This window comes from Haematobia irritans, chromosome 2 (genome assembly GCF_050003625.1).
Source record: "Haematobia irritans isolate KBUSLIRL chromosome 2, ASM5000362v1, whole genome shotgun sequence".
In the NCBI taxonomy this organism is placed as follows: Eukaryota; Metazoa; Arthropoda; class Insecta; order Diptera; family Muscidae; genus Haematobia; species Haematobia irritans.
In genome coordinates this window covers 83,404,213-83,423,392 of record NC_134398.1, presented here as the reverse complement: position 1 = coordinate 83,423,392, position 19,180 = coordinate 83,404,213, and the positions used below count along the sequence as shown (strand labels likewise).

At 33.5% G+C, this 19,180-nt stretch overlaps 2 protein-coding genes and 1 long non-coding RNA gene across 5 annotated transcripts in view; 1 reads left to right on the top strand and 2 right to left on the bottom strand.

Annotated features, from left to right (window-relative positions):
* CYLD (ubiquitin carboxyl-terminal hydrolase CYLD) overlaps nt 1-19,180 on the top strand; it is a 125,797-nt gene that overhangs the window by 14,918 nt on the left and 91,699 nt on the right. The gene's annotated exons all lie outside the window — the stretch shown is intronic.
* Nucleotides 8,118-8,794, bottom strand: LOC142225655 (uncharacterized). Its single transcript, XR_012719354.1, has 3 exons — nt 8,636-8,794; nt 8,300-8,541; nt 8,118-8,232 (listed from the first exon to the last, which is right to left on the bottom strand). It is a non-coding gene; the product is annotated as an uncharacterized LOC142225655 (long non-coding RNA).
* Nucleotides 10,060-11,380, bottom strand: LOC142225654 (uncharacterized). Its single transcript, XM_075295468.1, has one exon. The coding sequence runs from the start codon at nt 10,966-10,968 to the stop codon at nt 10,531-10,533; it is 438 nt and encodes a 145-aa protein (XP_075151583.1). The 5' UTR covers nt 10,969-11,380; the 3' UTR covers nt 10,060-10,530.

The following is a 19,180-nucleotide window of genomic DNA, read 5'->3' as shown; positions in this document are numbered from 1 at the left end:
TTCGCCAAAAACCACTAGATTTGTCCAAAAAACTAGACAAAAAAAAGCTAAAAAATTTTAAAAAATAGCTAGAAAAAAAGCTAAATTTTTTTGTATCAAAAAGTCACATTTTGATTGAAATTTAACAAACTTAAAGGCTTTATTTAAAATGCATATTATTTTAATTGTATTAATTTTATTTCCATTTCTGTGAGACTGAAAGAAAATCTAAGTCATATTACCTCTGTTTGCGTACTCGATACATTTTGATTACTATCACAAATTTTTACTGGAAGTCCTTCATTTATATTTCCTAGTAAAACTTTTTTCCCGGTAAACTTGTAATTATCAGCTGGTTAATCATCAACAAGTCCAATGTCACATAGAACTGCATTAGAAAATATCAATATATTTCGTTTTAACTGAATTAATAATAAATTCGTTATTCGAAAATTTCACATACAAATCTATTGTTGTCCAATTTTCGTAAATGTAAATCCATTCCATGAAAAAATAGCAGATTTGTTTTTTATTGCATTTTTTGATGTTAAAAAATAATACCTCATTCAAAACTTTATTTCCTTAATTATTTCTATGTTCGGTTCCAAAGATTTTGTACACTAAAGATTTTGGTATTGATTCCGAGTCAAATTTTAATTTATTCGTTTTTTCAGCTTTTTCTTCATGAGCTATCACAGTGCTTTAAAAACGTGCTAACGACAACTTAAATTTCCAAATTCAGACTCGACTTTAAGTAGAAATTATTATGTGTATACGTTTTTAAAATAAAATGATGAAAAACCTCTTCTATTTTTGAACGCTATTTTGGTTTGTGGTCAAGATACAAAAAATCCACAAATTTAAAGAGTATTTAAGAATTTTTTAGAATTGACCCTAGCCTTCTTTCATGAAAAGATACCCATTTTTAAGTTGAATCACTGAACTATAAGGACAAAACGATTTTATCGGCTTTTGGACAAGGGAAACAGTTTATATAAGAGAAATTCACAAATGCTATTACAACCAAAATTCGCGTTCGTATTTTAAAGACATGAAATCTTTGGCCTCACGACAAAATTTTTTCAGTGTACAAAGCAATTCACATCTACTATTTTAATTTAGTAATATCATAATAACTTTAGAATACGTATTATAATAACATAAAAAGGATAAACGAGTCAAATGCTATTATTCCTAATAATTTACTGACAGTTTATATAAGGAATTTGTATGGTAATAGTAGATTTAATGTTTGCGGTAACTTTTATGAATACGAGGAAAAAACTTTGCAACAAAGTGTATTTGCTGCAAAAATGCCCGCATAATGGCTGGAATAATTATAAGGGCTTCAATTGAGCTTTGAAATATGTGGAAACCCTTATTCTGGCAGCAAGACTTAAGGTGAGTACTATGTTCGTATTTTTCACCAAAACACTAAATTAAAAGTACAAAAATCTATATGAAGACGATTATATTTATGAAAAGTCTTGCGAAATAATGAATGGAAAAGATCGAAGCAATTGATTGTGAACCATTTTGTATTTATAATTTAATTAAATTAAAAAAGTAACCGTGAAAATAAGCGGGTTTCAGCTTGAAAACTGAACATAGTACTCAGCTTTAGATAAAAACGAAGTTTTATCCATGTCGAAAATAAAAAAAGCCAAAAATAGCTAAAAGGGCCATAAAAAAAAGCTAAATGCATTTTTTCCCCGCAAAACGTCTTAAAAAAAAGCCAAATCTAGCGGGAAAAAAGCTAAATTGGCAACGCTGCTCACGTTATACCCCAATTCAGAGGGGAAGGATTTGATGACTGGCAGTTCGCTGTGAAAATTCACCTGGACTCGCAAAACTTATTGGATGTTCTAACCAGCATGCCTCCAAGTGATGCAGCTGCCTTAACGGAATTCAGGAAGAAGGATAAGAAAGTAAAGGACCTAATCGTAAGCTTTGTCCATTGGGATCGTTTAAGCTTCATTCGCGATAAGGAAAGTGCCAAGGATATGTGGGGCAGTCTGCATGCGGCATTTGCCAAAAAGTCTGTGGTAAACCAATTGCTTTTAAGGAAGAAACTAGCCATTTTGCAAATGAATGATGGAGATTCAATAATAACGCATATATTAGCATTCGAAAACTTGGTGAGACAGCTGAAATTGGTTGGTGCAACGATGGAAGACTCAGACCTCAACTGTTTCTAACACTAAAGGGTGATACGGTCAAAATTTGGTCAAGGGAAAACGCGTGTAAATCGGTGAAATCGTTTATTTAAAAAATCAAATTAAATTTCTTTTTCAAGTTCAATTAGTATAAAATTCAGGAAAAATATTCAGTTAGGCTTTCGCTTTTCCAAATCCGAATTGCCGGGCCTCACGCTTGACACCTGCCATCAGATTTTGTACAGCCACCTTGTCCACCTTCTTCGCCGCAGAAAGCCAGTTTGCCTTGAACTGCTGCTCGTCCTTAGCAGGTTTTTTGGTCTTCTTTAGGTTCCGCTTGACAATAGCCCAGTATTTCTCAATTGGGTGGAGCTTTGGCGTGTTGGGAGGGTTATTGTCCTTGGGAACCACCTGCACGTTGTTGGCGGCGTACCACTCCATGGCCTTTTTACCGTAATGGCAACCGTGTTTCTTCAGGAAAGGCAGCAGACGTTTATTCAAACACTCTTTCACGTAAATTTCTTGGTTGACAGTCCCGGAAGCTATGAAAATGCTGCTTTTCAAGCCACAGGTACAGATGGCTTGCCAAACCAGATATTTCTTTGCGAACTTTGACAGTTTTATGTGCTTGAAAATATCTGCTACCTTTCCCCTTCCTTTTGCCGTATAAAACTCCTGTCCCGGAAGCTGCTTGTAGTCGGCTTTGACGTAGGTTTCGTCGTCCATTACCACGCAGTCAAACTTCGTCAGCATCGTCGGGGATCGCGCTTTGGCCGTCGTATTTTGTTTATCATCGCGATTTGGAGTCACTACCTTCTTGTAAGTCGATAGTCCGGCTCGTTTTTTGGCTCGATGCACGGTTGTAGACGATACACCCAGCTTATTTGCGGCATCTTGGAGAGAGAGGATAGGGTTTCGCTTGAAACTACCGGCAACTCTCTTTGTCGTCTCAGCGGCTTCCGGTTTTCGATTTCCCCCCGATCCAGACTTGTCATCGCCACGTTGAAGTAAGTGACAAGATAGCATTTTCAGGGAAAAAGGTCATCAGGAAAAAGAAGAATTTCAACGGTATGTGTTATAAATGCAATAAATACGGCCATCAAGCAAAGGATTGTTGGTAAGCAGACGCAAGATCAGCAAAATCAAAAGCTGTTTCCTTTTTGGTCAACACCAGAAATGATGGCCGATAAGAAAATGTAGCCAAAATTGCATTCAAGATCGACTCTGGAAGACAGCGATCATATGGCTAAAGAAAAATCAATGACGAAACTAAGGGCCCCAGTAGAAATAAATGTAGGGAAAATAGTGAATCTATAGTTGCAAATTATGTAGGGGATATAAATGGAATTAGTAATAAAGAAGTTGAATTCTATATGAAAGACGTTTTATACACTCTAGATCTGAGAGATAATTTATTATCTGTCCGAAAACTAACTAAAGCGGGTTTAGTAGTCAGATTTTTGGATCATACTGCCATAATTGCCAAATGGGATAGACAAAATAGCAGTTGTATATCTGCGTTGAAACCTTCACGAACTCTCACTAAGCCTTGATTTAAAATCAGCAATGATATGTAACATAAATGATGTTATCTGGAAAGGAAAAACTAAAACGTATGAAAATGCTAAACGAACGGGTACTTACCCATTTAATGTTTCCAGACAAAGGTCAACAAGACTACTTGAGATAATTCACTCTGATGTATGTGGCCCTATCACACCTAGCTCATGGGATGCATTTTGTCTCTTCATAGACGATTTTTCTCACTTCGCCATCATATTTTGCTTCAAGTTTTTGAGAAATTTAAAGAATATGCTGCATTGGTGACAGCCATGTCCCTCATTTATTTATTTATTTTTGATAGATTATGAGAGATTTAATCGCATAGTAACTGAAAAGATCAGATCAATGCTAATAGAGTCCAATTCCCCTAAGTATTTATGGAATATGATGCTGTGACCGAATGCGAAATATCTCCTGTTGATTCGTCCACAAATTTGGAAGATGAATCCATACAAGAATCAAGTATTATCGGAAGTCAATTATTTGAAAATTTAGAAGACATCCCATCAGATGTTGAAATTGAGCAGGGAAACACAACAAGAAATAGTGGAAAAATATCTCGTTTGCCAACAAAACTGTTTGATTATATAAAAGGCTTCAATGCAGAAATAATACAAAATAATTTCCCAGAAAACTATGAAGATATTTTTTAAAGAAACGACGCAGACAAATGGAAATGTGGAGTGGATGATGAACTTAAGTCTATGAAGGATAATAAAGTTTGGAAAATTGTGGCTGCCACTCATAAATCAAAGTTGCTGACGTCGAAATGGGTCTTTCGAATAAAGGAAGATGAAAATGGAAACCCAAAACCTGTCGCAGAGTTAACTACTCTTCGAATAGTTCTAGCTGTTGGAATGATATTGGATGGATATTTCTTTCATCAGCTAGACGTGAAAACTGCTTTTCTGCACGGAAATTTAAATGAAAATATATACGTGGTATTGGAAAAATTTGGTCTTCAAGATTGCAATCCAGTTGAAACACCAATGGAAAAGGGGCTTCATTTGGAACACTTTGAAAACGAAGAAATTACGAAACAGCCATTCAGGGAACTTTTGGGAAGTCTAATGTACATTATGTAATGTTCAAGGCCAGATATATACCAAGTTGTCTATCTTGGATGGTTTCAAGAAAATTCATCAGATGTACATTGACAACATTTAAAGAGAATTGCAAGATATCTTAAAGGCACTGTAACCACCGAGCTTATATTTAAAAATTGTGAATCTGAGCCCATTATTTGGTACGCAGATGCGGATTGGGCATCAGAAATTATAGACAGAAAATCTGTAAATGCACGCACAGAAAAAACATGTTTGGACATGGTTGCCGCATCCATTTAATGCTTATTTAGAGTATGTAATTGTCGCGAAAACCATGTATTTTGTCTTTGTAAAAATAATTTTCGAGCGGAGAAAAATATATGTTGGTAATAAGCATTTAAATGGTTCTCAAATGCCGCAAACATGTTCTATTATTTAAATGATAGAATTTGAGACCATTATATGGTCAGGAAAATCATGTATCTGACCATTCAATTTTTTGACTTTTTTGCAGAGAAAAAAATATTTTTATAGTTTACGTATAGACATGTCTACAACCATTACATGGCCATAAAGACCATGTACATTGTTTTCGTGACCATTTAATTTTTTAATTTTTTTGCAGCGACAAGAATTTTATAAAAACATTGAGCAGGTACACACGATTTTCATTTTGCGCGTCAGTCGTGTGTTGATTGTTTCTTGAAATGGACGGAGAATACGGAATTATTGTGTTTTGTGTTAATTTATTTATTCAGAAATGGCACGTGGTTTTATGTGAATGCAAAAAAGGAAAGTGTAATTCAAAAAAAAAAAATATACCTGGTTTTTGTTCTGCATTTTGATATATGGTTTTATTTTATTTTTATTTGCAGTTACATGATGTCTGCGTTTGTACATTTGATGGGCACGAAGTAAATATGGAATGATTACTTATTGTTGAAATTGAACCAAACTAGAGTGTGTAAAAATATGTGAAGTTTGCTTGCACGACATTATAAATACAAATAAACAATGAATTAGTTTATAAATAAATAAAAACAAATAATTAAAGTTGATTTTGTGTTTTCTTTTCTCAAGTGGCGTCCTTTTTTCGACGACGAAAAAAGTTTTTTCATAAAAATCAAAACATTTTAGGTTGTGACCATGTTCTTTTAACTAGAAGAAAAACATTTTTGACGAATAACATAACATTTTAGATCGTGACCATTGTCTTTTAATGGAAACAAAATTCTTTTTATCAATATAATAACATTTTAGATGAGGACAATTGTATTTTTCTTAGAACCATGTTCACTGAGCCAACATGGTTGCAGGTTAAAATGTTACATGGTCGCCGCAAAAATAGCTGCTATCATATTATTTTGCTCTTCGAATATGATTGTGGCAATCATGTTTCTTCTCTGCGTGTGGATATATATTCAAACTGTTTGGTTATGCAGTCGCCTGGTGCGTCAACTTCATAATCTGAGGCAGAATATGTGGCACTCAGTATGGCAACAGCAGAAGCTGTGTGGATGCGGGGCGTTATGCAAGATCTTATGGAAATAGATGAACATTACAGAGTCAGATCATATGAAGATAACAACGGTTGTATCAAGATGGCAAATAATTTAGAAAGTACACGTGTGAAGCACTTTGACGTGAAACACTATTTTATAAGGGACCACATTGCAAACGGAACTATTTCCGTAGAAACAGCTTAACAGACAATTCATGTATAGACGTCTCATGTTCGATCACAATTATTTTGTTTATTTTTTGTGCGCAATCAAGCGAATCAAAACAATTTGCATTACATATTTGGTGTTTTATCGAAAGAACAAAGGGAAGAAACAAATTACATCCAAGTATGAGAAGTTTCATTGTATTATTAAACAAGTAAGTAAAGTAGAAAGTCGGGCGGGGCCGACTATATCATACCCTAAACCACCATTACAGAATTAGTAATCATAAGCATTGTGGGGTAACATATAGGTCTGGGAGATAAGAAAATTAAGGGGTACATGTCTATGGGTGCTTTGTGTCAATCTGACTATAGCTCATAGTCAATGTTGCCACGGAAAATGTTCGGTATACCCTACAAGGACAAAACAAGTTCCCTACTTTCCCATACATTCCCAAACAATTTTCCCTACTATATTTTTCGTTAAATTTAAAAAAATTTACAAAACAAAAATGGTTCTAAGTAAGTATCATCTTAAAACATGAATATGCAACGTATATAACTTAGAATATAAATTTGTATTACCACCATGGTTGCCACAGTTGGTAGAATTCTACCCAAATTAGTTATCTTTTTTGTTAAATCTCTATAAAAATAAAATTTTGGAAAAAGTTTCTATAAAGCAATTTTTGTGAGAAATTTTTCTATAGAAATAAAATTGAGAAATTTTTTTATAGAAATAATATTTTGAAAAAAATTCTATAGAACATTTTGTCAAAATTGTATCTCATTTTGACAAAATGTTCTATAGAAATAAAATGTTGACAAAATCCTGTACAGGAATAAAGTTTACCACACGTTGTTAAAGATCAAGCCTTGCCGGCTTCTAATTTCCTCCTCTAGAGCGAAAATCTAGCAACACTGGCTGTGTTGATATTGCGCCTACGAAGTTAGTATGCCACTAATATTGAGCCCATTATTAAAAAAGAGAAAATCGTTAAATTAGTGTGAGTAATAAATACAAATTTGTAAAAATCGAGCAATATTCTTATGTAAGAGCTACAAGTACGTATAAGTACGATCGGCTAGTACATCAAAATTTGAAAATTGAGTAACATTGGTTAATAAATAAGAGTACTATGGCCAAATTTGGGAAAATCGAGCGATGCATACACACAAAAAAAATTTTTTTGATTTCAATCACGAAAATCGCGGATTCAATCATTTTTTTAATTGAAATGTCTTCAATCACGAAAATGATAGTATCAATCACCCATTTTGATTGAAAACCAACACGATTTTTAATTAAAAATTTAATTGACTTTTGTCACGGAATCAATTAATTGTGTGATTGAATCAATTAAAAACGTGATTGATTTTTAACATAAAATTCAATCACAGTTTTAATTGAATCAATTAAAATTTTAATTAATTTCGCGACAAAAATCAATCAACTATTTGATTCATTCAATTAAATAATTAATTGAAATTGGCTATAAATTTCGATCAACAAATTTATATATTGCGACCCCAAAATCGTATTTAGTTTTATTTGAAATAAAAGAAAATGTGTGTTTCTCATAAAACATATTTAATATATTATTATTTTTTGAATTATGCAATAGACAAATAAATTTGGTTCTTGTCATTTGTGTTTTGTTCTAACATAACTTACAAATACAATTACTATCAATAACAACTATAGGGTGAAAAAATAAATTATATAAATCACTATCTTCCTTATAATAATAACCATGTTAGCATATTCCTTCTAATATGTAGATGCGCCTAGATTTCCAATAAATCAGCAGCCTTAGTTTTTCTGAAAGTAAACAAAATAATTCGAATTTAATTTTGTTCAATTAAAAGTTAATTTTGTTAAACATTACCTGCATAGAATATCAAGTTCAATTCTTAGTTCCAGGTTGCAGATTTATAATCTTCTTTTGCAGTGGTAGTCTTTTAGCATAAAATGGTGTATTAAGGAGCTCGGTAATTTAATTTTAGTAACAATTCCTTTCCAAAATTTCCACACATTGAAATCGTCTATTAAAATTTGAACCACTCAAAGACAAAAATAATGGGAAAGCAATGTAATATTTGGTATTATATTGATGATACTTTGCAAATTCTGGAAATAGCAAAAATATAAATGGAAAATACATATTTTTATTATTTTCGGATATTTTTCATTTTTTTAAATCCAAAAGAAAGAACTTTTTTACCATTACATAATTCAGCTCATTAGTTTATATATCAGATATACTGCTCTCTATTTGGGTTCAAACTGAAAATGGCAGGTAAAACAAAAATGCAATTTAACGCCAACGCCACTTCGCAACTTCAAGGTGAATCTTCCAACAAACCCATACCGCTCTTGGTTTTAAGAACTAGGAGTGAAAAAAATTTATAATTTTAAGAGATTAATACGGTACCCACTTTTTTATTGCAAACATATTCTTATATATTATAATTGATAAAATGAGGGATTTGATTGGATTGATTGGTAAATTTCACGAAATAAAATTGGTCACTAAAAGAAATGAATAAAAAAATATATTATTTTAGTCCGTTTAATGTAAACAGGCTTCAATGGAAAACGGTATTCACATTTCACAATTTCTTACCAATAAACGTAGATTGTTTTCCATTTTTACAATACCACAAAACACAAACAAAGGTAATTTCAAATGCATTTTCTCATATATTTTTTTCAAACCTTTACCACGTGGCCGTTTGTTGTTGCACACTTTATTTATTTCAACCCTTTGCTATGATTTGTTGTTGCGTTCAAAATATTTATGCACACATTTTGAATGCAGCAGACAGAATGTCGCCAATCATGTTTTTCAATTTACGCGAAAAACAAAAACCCAACCGTTCGTTACGAGTTACTTCCACAGACTGATCTCTCTATCATACATTGTTGAATAAAACCCCATTCTCTTGTTCTCTTTTCGCTCTTTCCATTGCTCAAAATTATTCAGTTTCAATCACAAAGGTGATTGGATCAATCACATGTGTAATTGGAAACGGAAAAAATTTCAATCACGTTTGTAATTGAAAATTATTTCCGAATTGATTAAGAAATTGATTGAATCAATTAATATTTTAATTGGAAACGTAAAAAATATCAATCATGTTTTTAATTGGTTTTTATTCGGATTTGATTAAATAATTAATTGAATCAATTAACATATTAATTGAATCCGTTTCCAAATTCAATTAAGTATTTAATTGAAAAAATGTTGGTGATAATTTTTTGTGTGCAGAGAACATTTTTCTCGCAAATGTAGTCGGGAGGAATGCAATTGAGACATATTGAATAGGTTCCTACTTAGTTCAGATCCAATCCTATCTGGTAAATCAAAATTGCCAAAAAAAATCCACCAACTTCCAAAATCAGTGGTAGATCTACTTGTTTCGCATTCAGTTTTGACGAACGTGACACCAGAAGGCACAAATCATGAAACAGATGACGATATGATGATTATATGGAGGACAATGCATTGGAGTTTGATGACTTTTGGCATTTTTAAAATAGCAGGTCAGAAACACATGTCTTATAAAATAAAACGACTAGCTTCGTTTGGTGACTAAAAGATGAAGAAAAATTTTTAAATTTGTTTTACATTTTAAAAAGAAAAATTTTATTTCATTTCACAATAATGAATTTATTCCAATTACAAAAACAAAGTGTTATTTAGTTGAACTTGTCTAAATGAAAGTGAATCCAAAGTAATAACTGAATCGAAGCGTTGTACGTGTCCGCAAATTATTCGTTTCATTGAAGTGCTCTTTTGTAAACCACATTTTTTGTTTTTTGGTCTAACGTCAACATAAACAAACCGTATGGTTTCCCAACTCGTGAACACGCAACGTATAACTGACCATGTAAAAACAATGATTTTCTAAATTTATCCCGCCATCACTAAGCGATTGGCCTTGCGACTTACTAATGGTCATTGCGAACTGGAAATCTTTTGAAGTCAGACGGAAGATCAGTCGGAATCATTGATATTCGAGGAATGCATAAATTTACACCTGCGTATTTTCCGTTAATAATTCGGCATAAGTCTTTTTACCGAAAGTCGAGTTCCGTTGCAAAGTCGCGCTTCTATCACGAATGTTTCGAAAATTCGCGATTTCCGATCTCAATATCTGGATTTTTGACTTTAATTTTGATAGTTCGACCATTATCTTCATTTGAACGCCGACGATTAACTGGATATCCATCGTTACCTGTGACTGTTTCAGCAACTAACGGTCGCGGATATCGTTTTGTGCACTTTCCATCAGCCATGCAAGGTGATAACGGATTTAATGCACCGCACGGTCCATGCACCATCTGTGTTGTCGCAATGTCGTGTAGATGGGGATCAGTGACTGGATCAGGAATTTCAGCGGATATGATGACATCCACTTCATTTGATTGTAATTTGTTCAGCAACCAAATTAGTATATGAGCATGCGGTAGTCCACGCATCTGCCATTCCACCGAGTACATATAACATCGTGTGTCACCAAAAACTCGATACTTAGTAAGGACATCCATCATAACCTTGAGTTGTTGCTGAAATACTCTGGCTATTATGTCATGGCGATCTTGCGGTTTTTGGCCCGGTTCCAACCCACGTTCAGTTTCCGTCCAATTCGGATTGCATGTGAACGTAATAAATAAATCCGGAGTTCCATATTAGTGCATGTGACGTGGGCTTCCGTATAAGATGATGGGAGAATCGTCAGACGTCTAATATTCTGAAAATCACCATCTGAATGAATAGCATCACGCATGTGTATTTAGTCCTCAGCTTTGCCTGATTGAATCGGATGAACCCTAAACGTTCGGTCTCAACTTTGACATACATATCGACAGCGAATTGCTGGAATAGCCGACAGCACTTAAGAATGACATTCTCCTCATGTGTACGAATCATCATACGATACGAATAGTAATTCACTGCGCTTAGATTTTTATTCGTTGATACCCCTGAAAATGCAAAATTAAATGAATTGTTAATGGAAACAAATAATAGATTGCTATTAGTGTGTACCTGTAAATGGATCGACCATCTTCAACGTGATGTCGTATCCGTCTTGCCCTTGTCAATAAATGATTGGATATTGTAACGCATCATACAAACGATGTGTCTTGTTTGCACGATGCATGATATTTCTTCTTCGCTGAACGACAATGTCTCGCGATTTAGTTGGATCACCAACAATAATAGCAGCAACATCATTAACTGTGGGTGCATTGAATCTTCACACATGTTCACCTGTTGGGGTACAGTCCGCTCTTATGACAAATTTGGGCGTATCCGATGGCATTCGTTCCAATGCTGTTTTAAACATATTAATAACAGCGGTACTGGCGTGAAAAAATGCTTGCAATTGTTCAATAATTCGTCTCTTTAACTGTTGTGTTTCCTGTATATTGCACACATACACATTTAGTTGATCCACCATCCACGAAATGAAATAAATTTGCAGAAATTGATGCGGTTTATCTAAAGTTGGCACCATTGAACCATGCAAATGATATATTTGTCATTGTATCTGTAGTTGCAAACAATCATTTATTGAAGAAATACGGTGTAACTTCTGATCGAGTGGTGTATACGTAGTTGTTATGTGTTGCAATTCATTGTGTTGGTGTGAGTGATTGGTTATGTGTGTTATATCTTTTACCTTGCAAGTCGGCATGAAGCCGCCTTCTCGAATGATATTAGCTCCAAAGGAAGTCATGCGAAAGCAGTTATTGTATTCAAGGATGTGTTGAAGAAAATTGCTGGAATCGGGCTCACTTCCATCGAACAATGATTTCAGTGGCTGTGGTGGTGTAATTAATGGATACAGTTTGACTTTTCCACTTGCGCAGCACAATCCAGACGTTTCTCTTTTGAACTTTAACACATTGCAATATCGGCATTTAGTCGTCATTAGTCCAATATCTAAATTTTCATCATCACTGTAGCTCGCAATGGGATCATATTGGAATACCAAGCGATTGTATGATGCCAATGATCTTTGTGTGCTCACGCGTTGTCTCAATCGGCCATTTTCTCTTATTATATTTTGTCTTTCTTTCCTTAAATTCTGTGAATACACTTGTTGCTGCCCTGCATGTCTTGTGCGGCGGCCGATGTTCGCACGTCGCCCTAAAGGCATTTTGGTATATGGGCAGAGTGGTGAAGTTAACTTCAAATGCACGATCCACATAATTTACACAGTTCAACTTACTACCTTAAAGACAAATGTCTTCTGTTTAAATTCACAAAAATTTGCACAATACACGTATTTGATTTGATGATTTCCAATTGAAGTGTTAGTAAACGATTAAGTTATTTTTTTAATATTTTTTCACAATTTCACAGTGTACACAATGCCGATTTGTCACATCACTTCTTAAATCTTTCGCAATATAAAAATATATTTTATTGAATGACAATTCATGTAAAAAAATAAAATTAAAAATAAAAGCAACTGCGATGAATTCAAGTAATAATTATTTGTAATGTGCACTGTATGTAAAAAAAGATTTTCTGGAGTTTTCTATATGTAAAAACTTCACAGAGCCCGAGACCTTTCCAACGAATGCAAAACCGTGGAAATCGGTTATGCAAAACCGCGGAAATCGGTTCGTGCGTTCCGGAGATGCATCCGAAATAGCGCTGTATATAAAAAAGATTTTCCCGCTTTTCCGTTGAAACTTTTGTTTCAACGTTACAGAGCGCGAGACCTTTCCAACGAATGCAGAACCGTAGAAATCGGTTCGTGCGTTCTGGAGTTATTGCGTCAGGAAGGAAAACCTGACTTATTTATATATAGTAGATATATATAAAAATGTATGTATATACCGAATTTAGTTACATACTCGTATATGATACAACAATCCCCCTTTCGTCAACATTATTATAATAACACTAAATTGATTACTATGTGAAAATTGTATTGATTTTTTCCAAAAAAAATCCGACTGAGCCAGAACATGTTTTTAAAGGGCGCCCTATTCCATCTTTGATGTAATTCATACACACCAAAAATTATCACCAAAATTTTTTCAATTAAACACTTAATTGAATTTGGAAACGGATTCAATTAATGTGTTAATTGATTCAATTAATTGTTTAATCAAATCCGAATAAAAACCAATTAAAAAAGTGATTGATATTTGTTACATTTTCAATTAAAATATTAATTGATTCAATCAATTTGTTATTCAATTCGAAAATAATTTTCAACTACAAACGTGATTGAAAATTTTTCCGTTTCCAATTACACATGTGATTGATCCCATCACCTTTGTGATTGAAATTGAATAATTTTGAGCAATGGAAAGAGCGAAAATAGAACAAGAGAATGGGTATTTATTAAAAAATGTATGATGGAGAGATCAGTTTGAGGAAGTAGCTCGTAACGAACGGTTGGGTTTTTGTTTTTCGCGTAAATTGAAAAACATGACTGGCGACATTCTGTCTGCAGCATTAAAAATGTGTGCATAAATATTTTGAACGCAACAACAAATCATAGCAAAGAGTTGAAATGAATAAAGTGTGCAACAACAAATGGCCACGTGGTAAAGGTTTGACAAAATATATTACAGAACGCATTTGAAATTACCTGTGTTTGTGTTTTGTGGTATTGTAAAAATGGAAAACAATCTACGTTTATTGAAGGTAAGAAATTGTGAAATGTGAATACCGTTTTCCATTGAAGCCTGTTTACATAAACGGACTAAAATAATATATTTTTTATTCATTTCTTTTAGTGAGCAATTTTATTTCGTGAAATTGACCTATCAATCCCATCAACTCCATCATTTTATCAAATATATAAGAATATGTTTGCAATCAAAATGTGGGTACCGTATTGATCTTTTAATATTATAATTTTTTTCACTCCTAGTTGTTTTTTAAAACCAAGAGCGGTATGGGTTTGCTGGATGATTCACCTTGAAGTTGCGAAGTAGCGTTGGCATTAAATTGAATTTTTGTTTATATGTTATCTGATATATAAACTAATGGGCTGAATTATGTAATGGTAAAAAAGTTCTTTCTTTTGGATTTAAAAATATGAAAAATAACCGAAAATAATAAAAATATGTATTTTCCATTTATATTTTTTCCTATTTCCAGAATTTGCAAAGTATCATCAATATTATACCAAATACTACATTGCTTTCCCATTATTTTTGTCTTTGGTTGGTTCAAATTTTAATAGACGATTTCAATGTGTGGAAATTTTGGAAAGGAATTGTTACTAAAATTACCGAGCTCCTTAATACATCTTTTTATGCTAAAAGACTTCCATTGCTCAAAATTATTCAATTTCAATCACAAAGGTGATTGGATCAATCACATGTGTAATTGGAAACGGAAAAATTTTCAAGCACGTTTGTAATTGAAAATTATTTCCGAATTGATTAACAAATTAATTGAATCAATTAATATTTTAATTGAATTGTATTTATACGCACACAAAAACATTTTTCCAATTAAAATTTTAATTGAGTTTTAAAAAAGTATTCAATTAAAAATTTAATTGATTCAACAAATTTTTTAATTGAAACAAAAATAATAGTATCAATTAATTTTTTAATTGGATCAATTAACTTTTTAATTGAACTTCAATTAATTTTTTAACTGATACTGTGATTGAAAACATTTCAATGCGTGTGCGTTTTTATTCGGATTTGATTAAATAATTAATTGAATCAATTAACACATTAATTGAATCCGTTTCCAAATTCAATTAAATGTTTAATTGAAAAAAATTTTGGTGATAATTTTTTGTGTACACCGCCACATCAGCCGTTTTGATTGAGTCATCAAGAATTTTCTCCTCACAGATCTCGGTGACTCTCGCAACAATCCACGGTTAAACTTTGGAGAGTTTTGACTCTGTAGAACCTGTTCACTTCTGACTCAGGTGAAGGTCTGTCCGCTTCGGAATCCTTCGGTTGATCGTTTTTGTATACCATCATTTGGATATTATGGAAGCCATAACACACACGACCCTGTGATGTGGTGTCATGGTCAATCAACTTTATCCAAATGTCCAACCTTCCAGTCAGCGGCTGGAAGATCTGGATCACATTCCTTTAGTTTGTTTAATATAGATTTAGTATCAGGAGGGTTTGTAGAGATGCATGTGCTCTAGGTATAACCGGTGTGTCCTTCTTCTCGACTAACTATAGAGCGGCACCGTCACCAATTAGCATCAATGCAGCTTTAAAACAATCCATAGACCTCAGGTTTGCAAATGTGATTAGCATAAATCGTCCTTGGTACCAACCAGCCTCTTGGTGTCGGGGATTTGGACCGGGAAACTTTTCGCCTCATTTGTTCTTTGGAACCATACAGCCCATTGATCCCCTGTTAATGATAGCCCTCTTCTGGATGCTGCCAGTCAGCGTTGCCAATTTAGCTTTTTTCCCGCTAGATTTGGCTTTTTTTGAAGACGTTTAGCGGGGAAAAAATGCATTTAGCTTTTAGCTTTTTTTCTGGCTTTTTTTTTCATTACCCTTTTAGCTATTTTTGGTTTTTTTTTATTTTCGACATATTCCTATTGAAATATGGATAAAACTTCGTTTTTATCTAAGCCTTGCTGCCAGAATAAGGTTTTCCACATATTTCAAAACTCAATTGAAACATTAATAATTATTCCAGCCATTATGCGGGCATTTTTGCAGCAAATACACCTTGTTGTAAAGTTTTTTTCCTCGTATTCATAAAAGTTATCGTAAACTTTAAATCTACTATTACCATCCAAATTCCTTATATAAACTGTCAGAAATTATTAGGAATAATAGCATTTGACCCGTTTATCCTTTTTATGTTATTATAATATTCTAAACTTATTATGATATTACTAAATTAAAATAGTAGATGTGAATTGCTTTGTACACTGAAAAAATATTGTGGTGAGGCCAAAGATTTCATGTCCTAAAATACGAACGCGAATTTTGGTTATAATAGCATTTGTGAATTTCTCTTATAAAGGGTGATTCTTTTGAGGTTAGGATTTTCATGCATTAGTATTTGACAGATCACGTGGGATTTCAGACATGGTGTCAAAGAGAAAGATGCTCAGTATGCTTTGACATTTCATCATGAATAGACTTACTAACGAGCAACGCTTGCAAATCATTGAATTTTATTACCAAAATCAGTGGCAGAAAATCCGCTTTTTTATCGACAAATTTTGTTCAGCGAGGAGGCTCATTTCTGGTTGAATGGCTACGTAAATAAGCAAAATTGCCGCATTTGGAGTGAAGAGCAACCAGAAGCCGTTCAAGAACTGCCCATGCATCCCGAAAAATGCACTGTTTGGTGTGGTTTGTACGCTGGTGGAATCATTGTACCGTATTTTTTCAAAGATGCTGTTGGACGCAACGTTACGGTGAATGGCGATCGCTATCGTTCGATGCTAACAAACTTTTTGTTGCCAAAAATGGAAGAACTGAACTTGGTTGACATGTGGTTTCAACAAGATGGCGCTACATGCCACACAGCTCGCGATTCTATGGCCATTTTGAGGGAAAACTTCGGAGAACAATTCATCTCAAGAAATGGACCGGTAAGTTGGCCACCAAGATCATGCGATTTGACGCCTTTAGACTATTTTTTGTGGGGCTACGTCAAGTCTAAAGTCTACAGAAATAAGCCAGCAACTATTCCAGCTTTGGAAGACAACATTTCCGAAGAAATTCGGGCTATTCCGGCCGAAATGCTCGAAAAAGTTGCCCAAAATTGGACTTTCCGAATGGACCACCTAAGACGCAGCCGCGGTCAACATTTAAATGAAATTATCTTCAAAAAGTAAATGTCATGGACCAATCTAACGTTTCAAATAAAGAACCGATGAGATTTTGCAAATTTTATGCGTTTTTTTTAAAAAAAAAGTTATCAAGCTCTTAACAAATCACCCTTTATAAAACTTTCCTTTGCCCAAAGCCTATAAAGTCGTTTTGTCCTTATAGTTAAGTGATTTGACTTAAAAATGGGTATCTTTTCATGAAAGAAGGCTAGGGTCAATTCTAAAAAATTCTGAAAATTAATGAAATAGTCTTTAAATTTGTGGAGTTTTTGTATCTTGACCACAAACCAAAATAGCGTTCAAAAGTAGGTTTGTATGGGAAATTTTCGAACAAAAGTTATTCAATATAAACTTGCAAGACAGTTAGAATGGGTTTTATTCTCTTGGGTAAAATTAGGAGAAGTGTACACCTTTACGAATTTATCATTAATTCAGTTAAAACGAAATATATTGATATTTTCTAATGCAGTTCTATGTGACATTCTGCAATATATCGCACATTGGACTTGTTGATGATTGACAAGCTGACAATTGCAAGTTTACTGGGAAAAATGTGTTTACTAGGAAATATAAACGAAGGACTTCCAGTAAAAATTTGTGATAGTAATCAAAATGTATCGAGTACCAAAAAAAATTTAGCTTTTTTTCTAGCTATTTTTTAAATTTTTTTAGCTTTTTTTGGCTAGTTTTTTGGACAAATCTAGCGGTTTTTTGTGAAACAATTCTGGGAACGCTGCTGCCAGTTCATCCGGCGATCGTTTCCTTTTGCCAGCTTCAACAACTCCTTGCGCCTATTTTAAAGAAATTTCATTGCTTAGACGACAACGTGCTTGGGTCCACTGATTCAAATATCTTTAGGACAAACTTTATCCTTGAATTTTACCTAATTACATAATAACTGGTACCGACGCTCCAATTTATTTTAGTTTATTTATTCAGTCATCAATACAGATAATAGGCCAATAAAGGCCAAGGTGTATTGTAGCAAAAAATCTATGTTAAAATCTAAGCTTAAAAATTAGATAAGTATTTCAGATTATTTATAATTTAGATGGCTCCCCAACCACACGAAATTCATACAAGATATATAAAAAAATATGATAAATGATCCTATGATGCCTTCAAATCGTGAGAATAAAACTATAAAATTCAAATGAATACGAGAATGACTTAAGGTCATTAGGGAGATGATCCCAAACCCGAAAAACTCTACTCAGAAACGAATGCTCATATATAGAAGAGCGAATAATGGAAATATCAATCTGAATATTCCTGGTAAAATTAATAAGAGCGAATTCACACTTCAATACTTCTGGTTGTCCATATATAAAAGCTTTATAAAAGTAGATATAGACCACAAGTTGATTTAATTCCTAAGAGAACATCCTAGCAACTCAGGAATTGCAGCTTCAACATGGTCACAAATCTGTAAACTAAATACGTAACGAACAATTTTCTTTACCACCCTTTCGATTCTATCTATATTGTAATTCCACGTCCCAAAATTAACTTCTAATCAGTAATTGAATTGTGTGATCAATAACGAATGTCCTAGCTGAAGCTTCACATGCTGGGACGCATAATAACTCAATCCTCCCCAAAATAACACATACCCTGTTCGCAACATTATTAATATGATGGTCAAAGCAGAGATTTGAATCTAGGGTAAAAGACATCTAAGAGAATTGACTAAGTTGGCGGGATTAATAACAAGGCCATTAGCTTCAAGGAGACTAAAAATGTAGCTTAGTTAATGACAGTAAAGATTACAAGAGCAAAAGTAGAAAAATGTTGTCAGCAAACACAAAAGGTATGCAAAAATCTTTTCTCATATCTGAAATAATGTCATTAACAAAAGACAAAAATAATATAGGGGCTAAAACTGACCCTTGAGAGACAACTGACGTTGCCGCCCCTATCCCAGATCTACATTCCTTAATCGAAACATA

Excerpts from the sequence above, each read along its gene's own strand:
- LOC142225654 (XM_075295468.1), bottom strand. The coding sequence starts at position 10,968 with ATGATGGATGTCCTTACTAAGTATCGAGTTTTTGGTGACACACGATGT.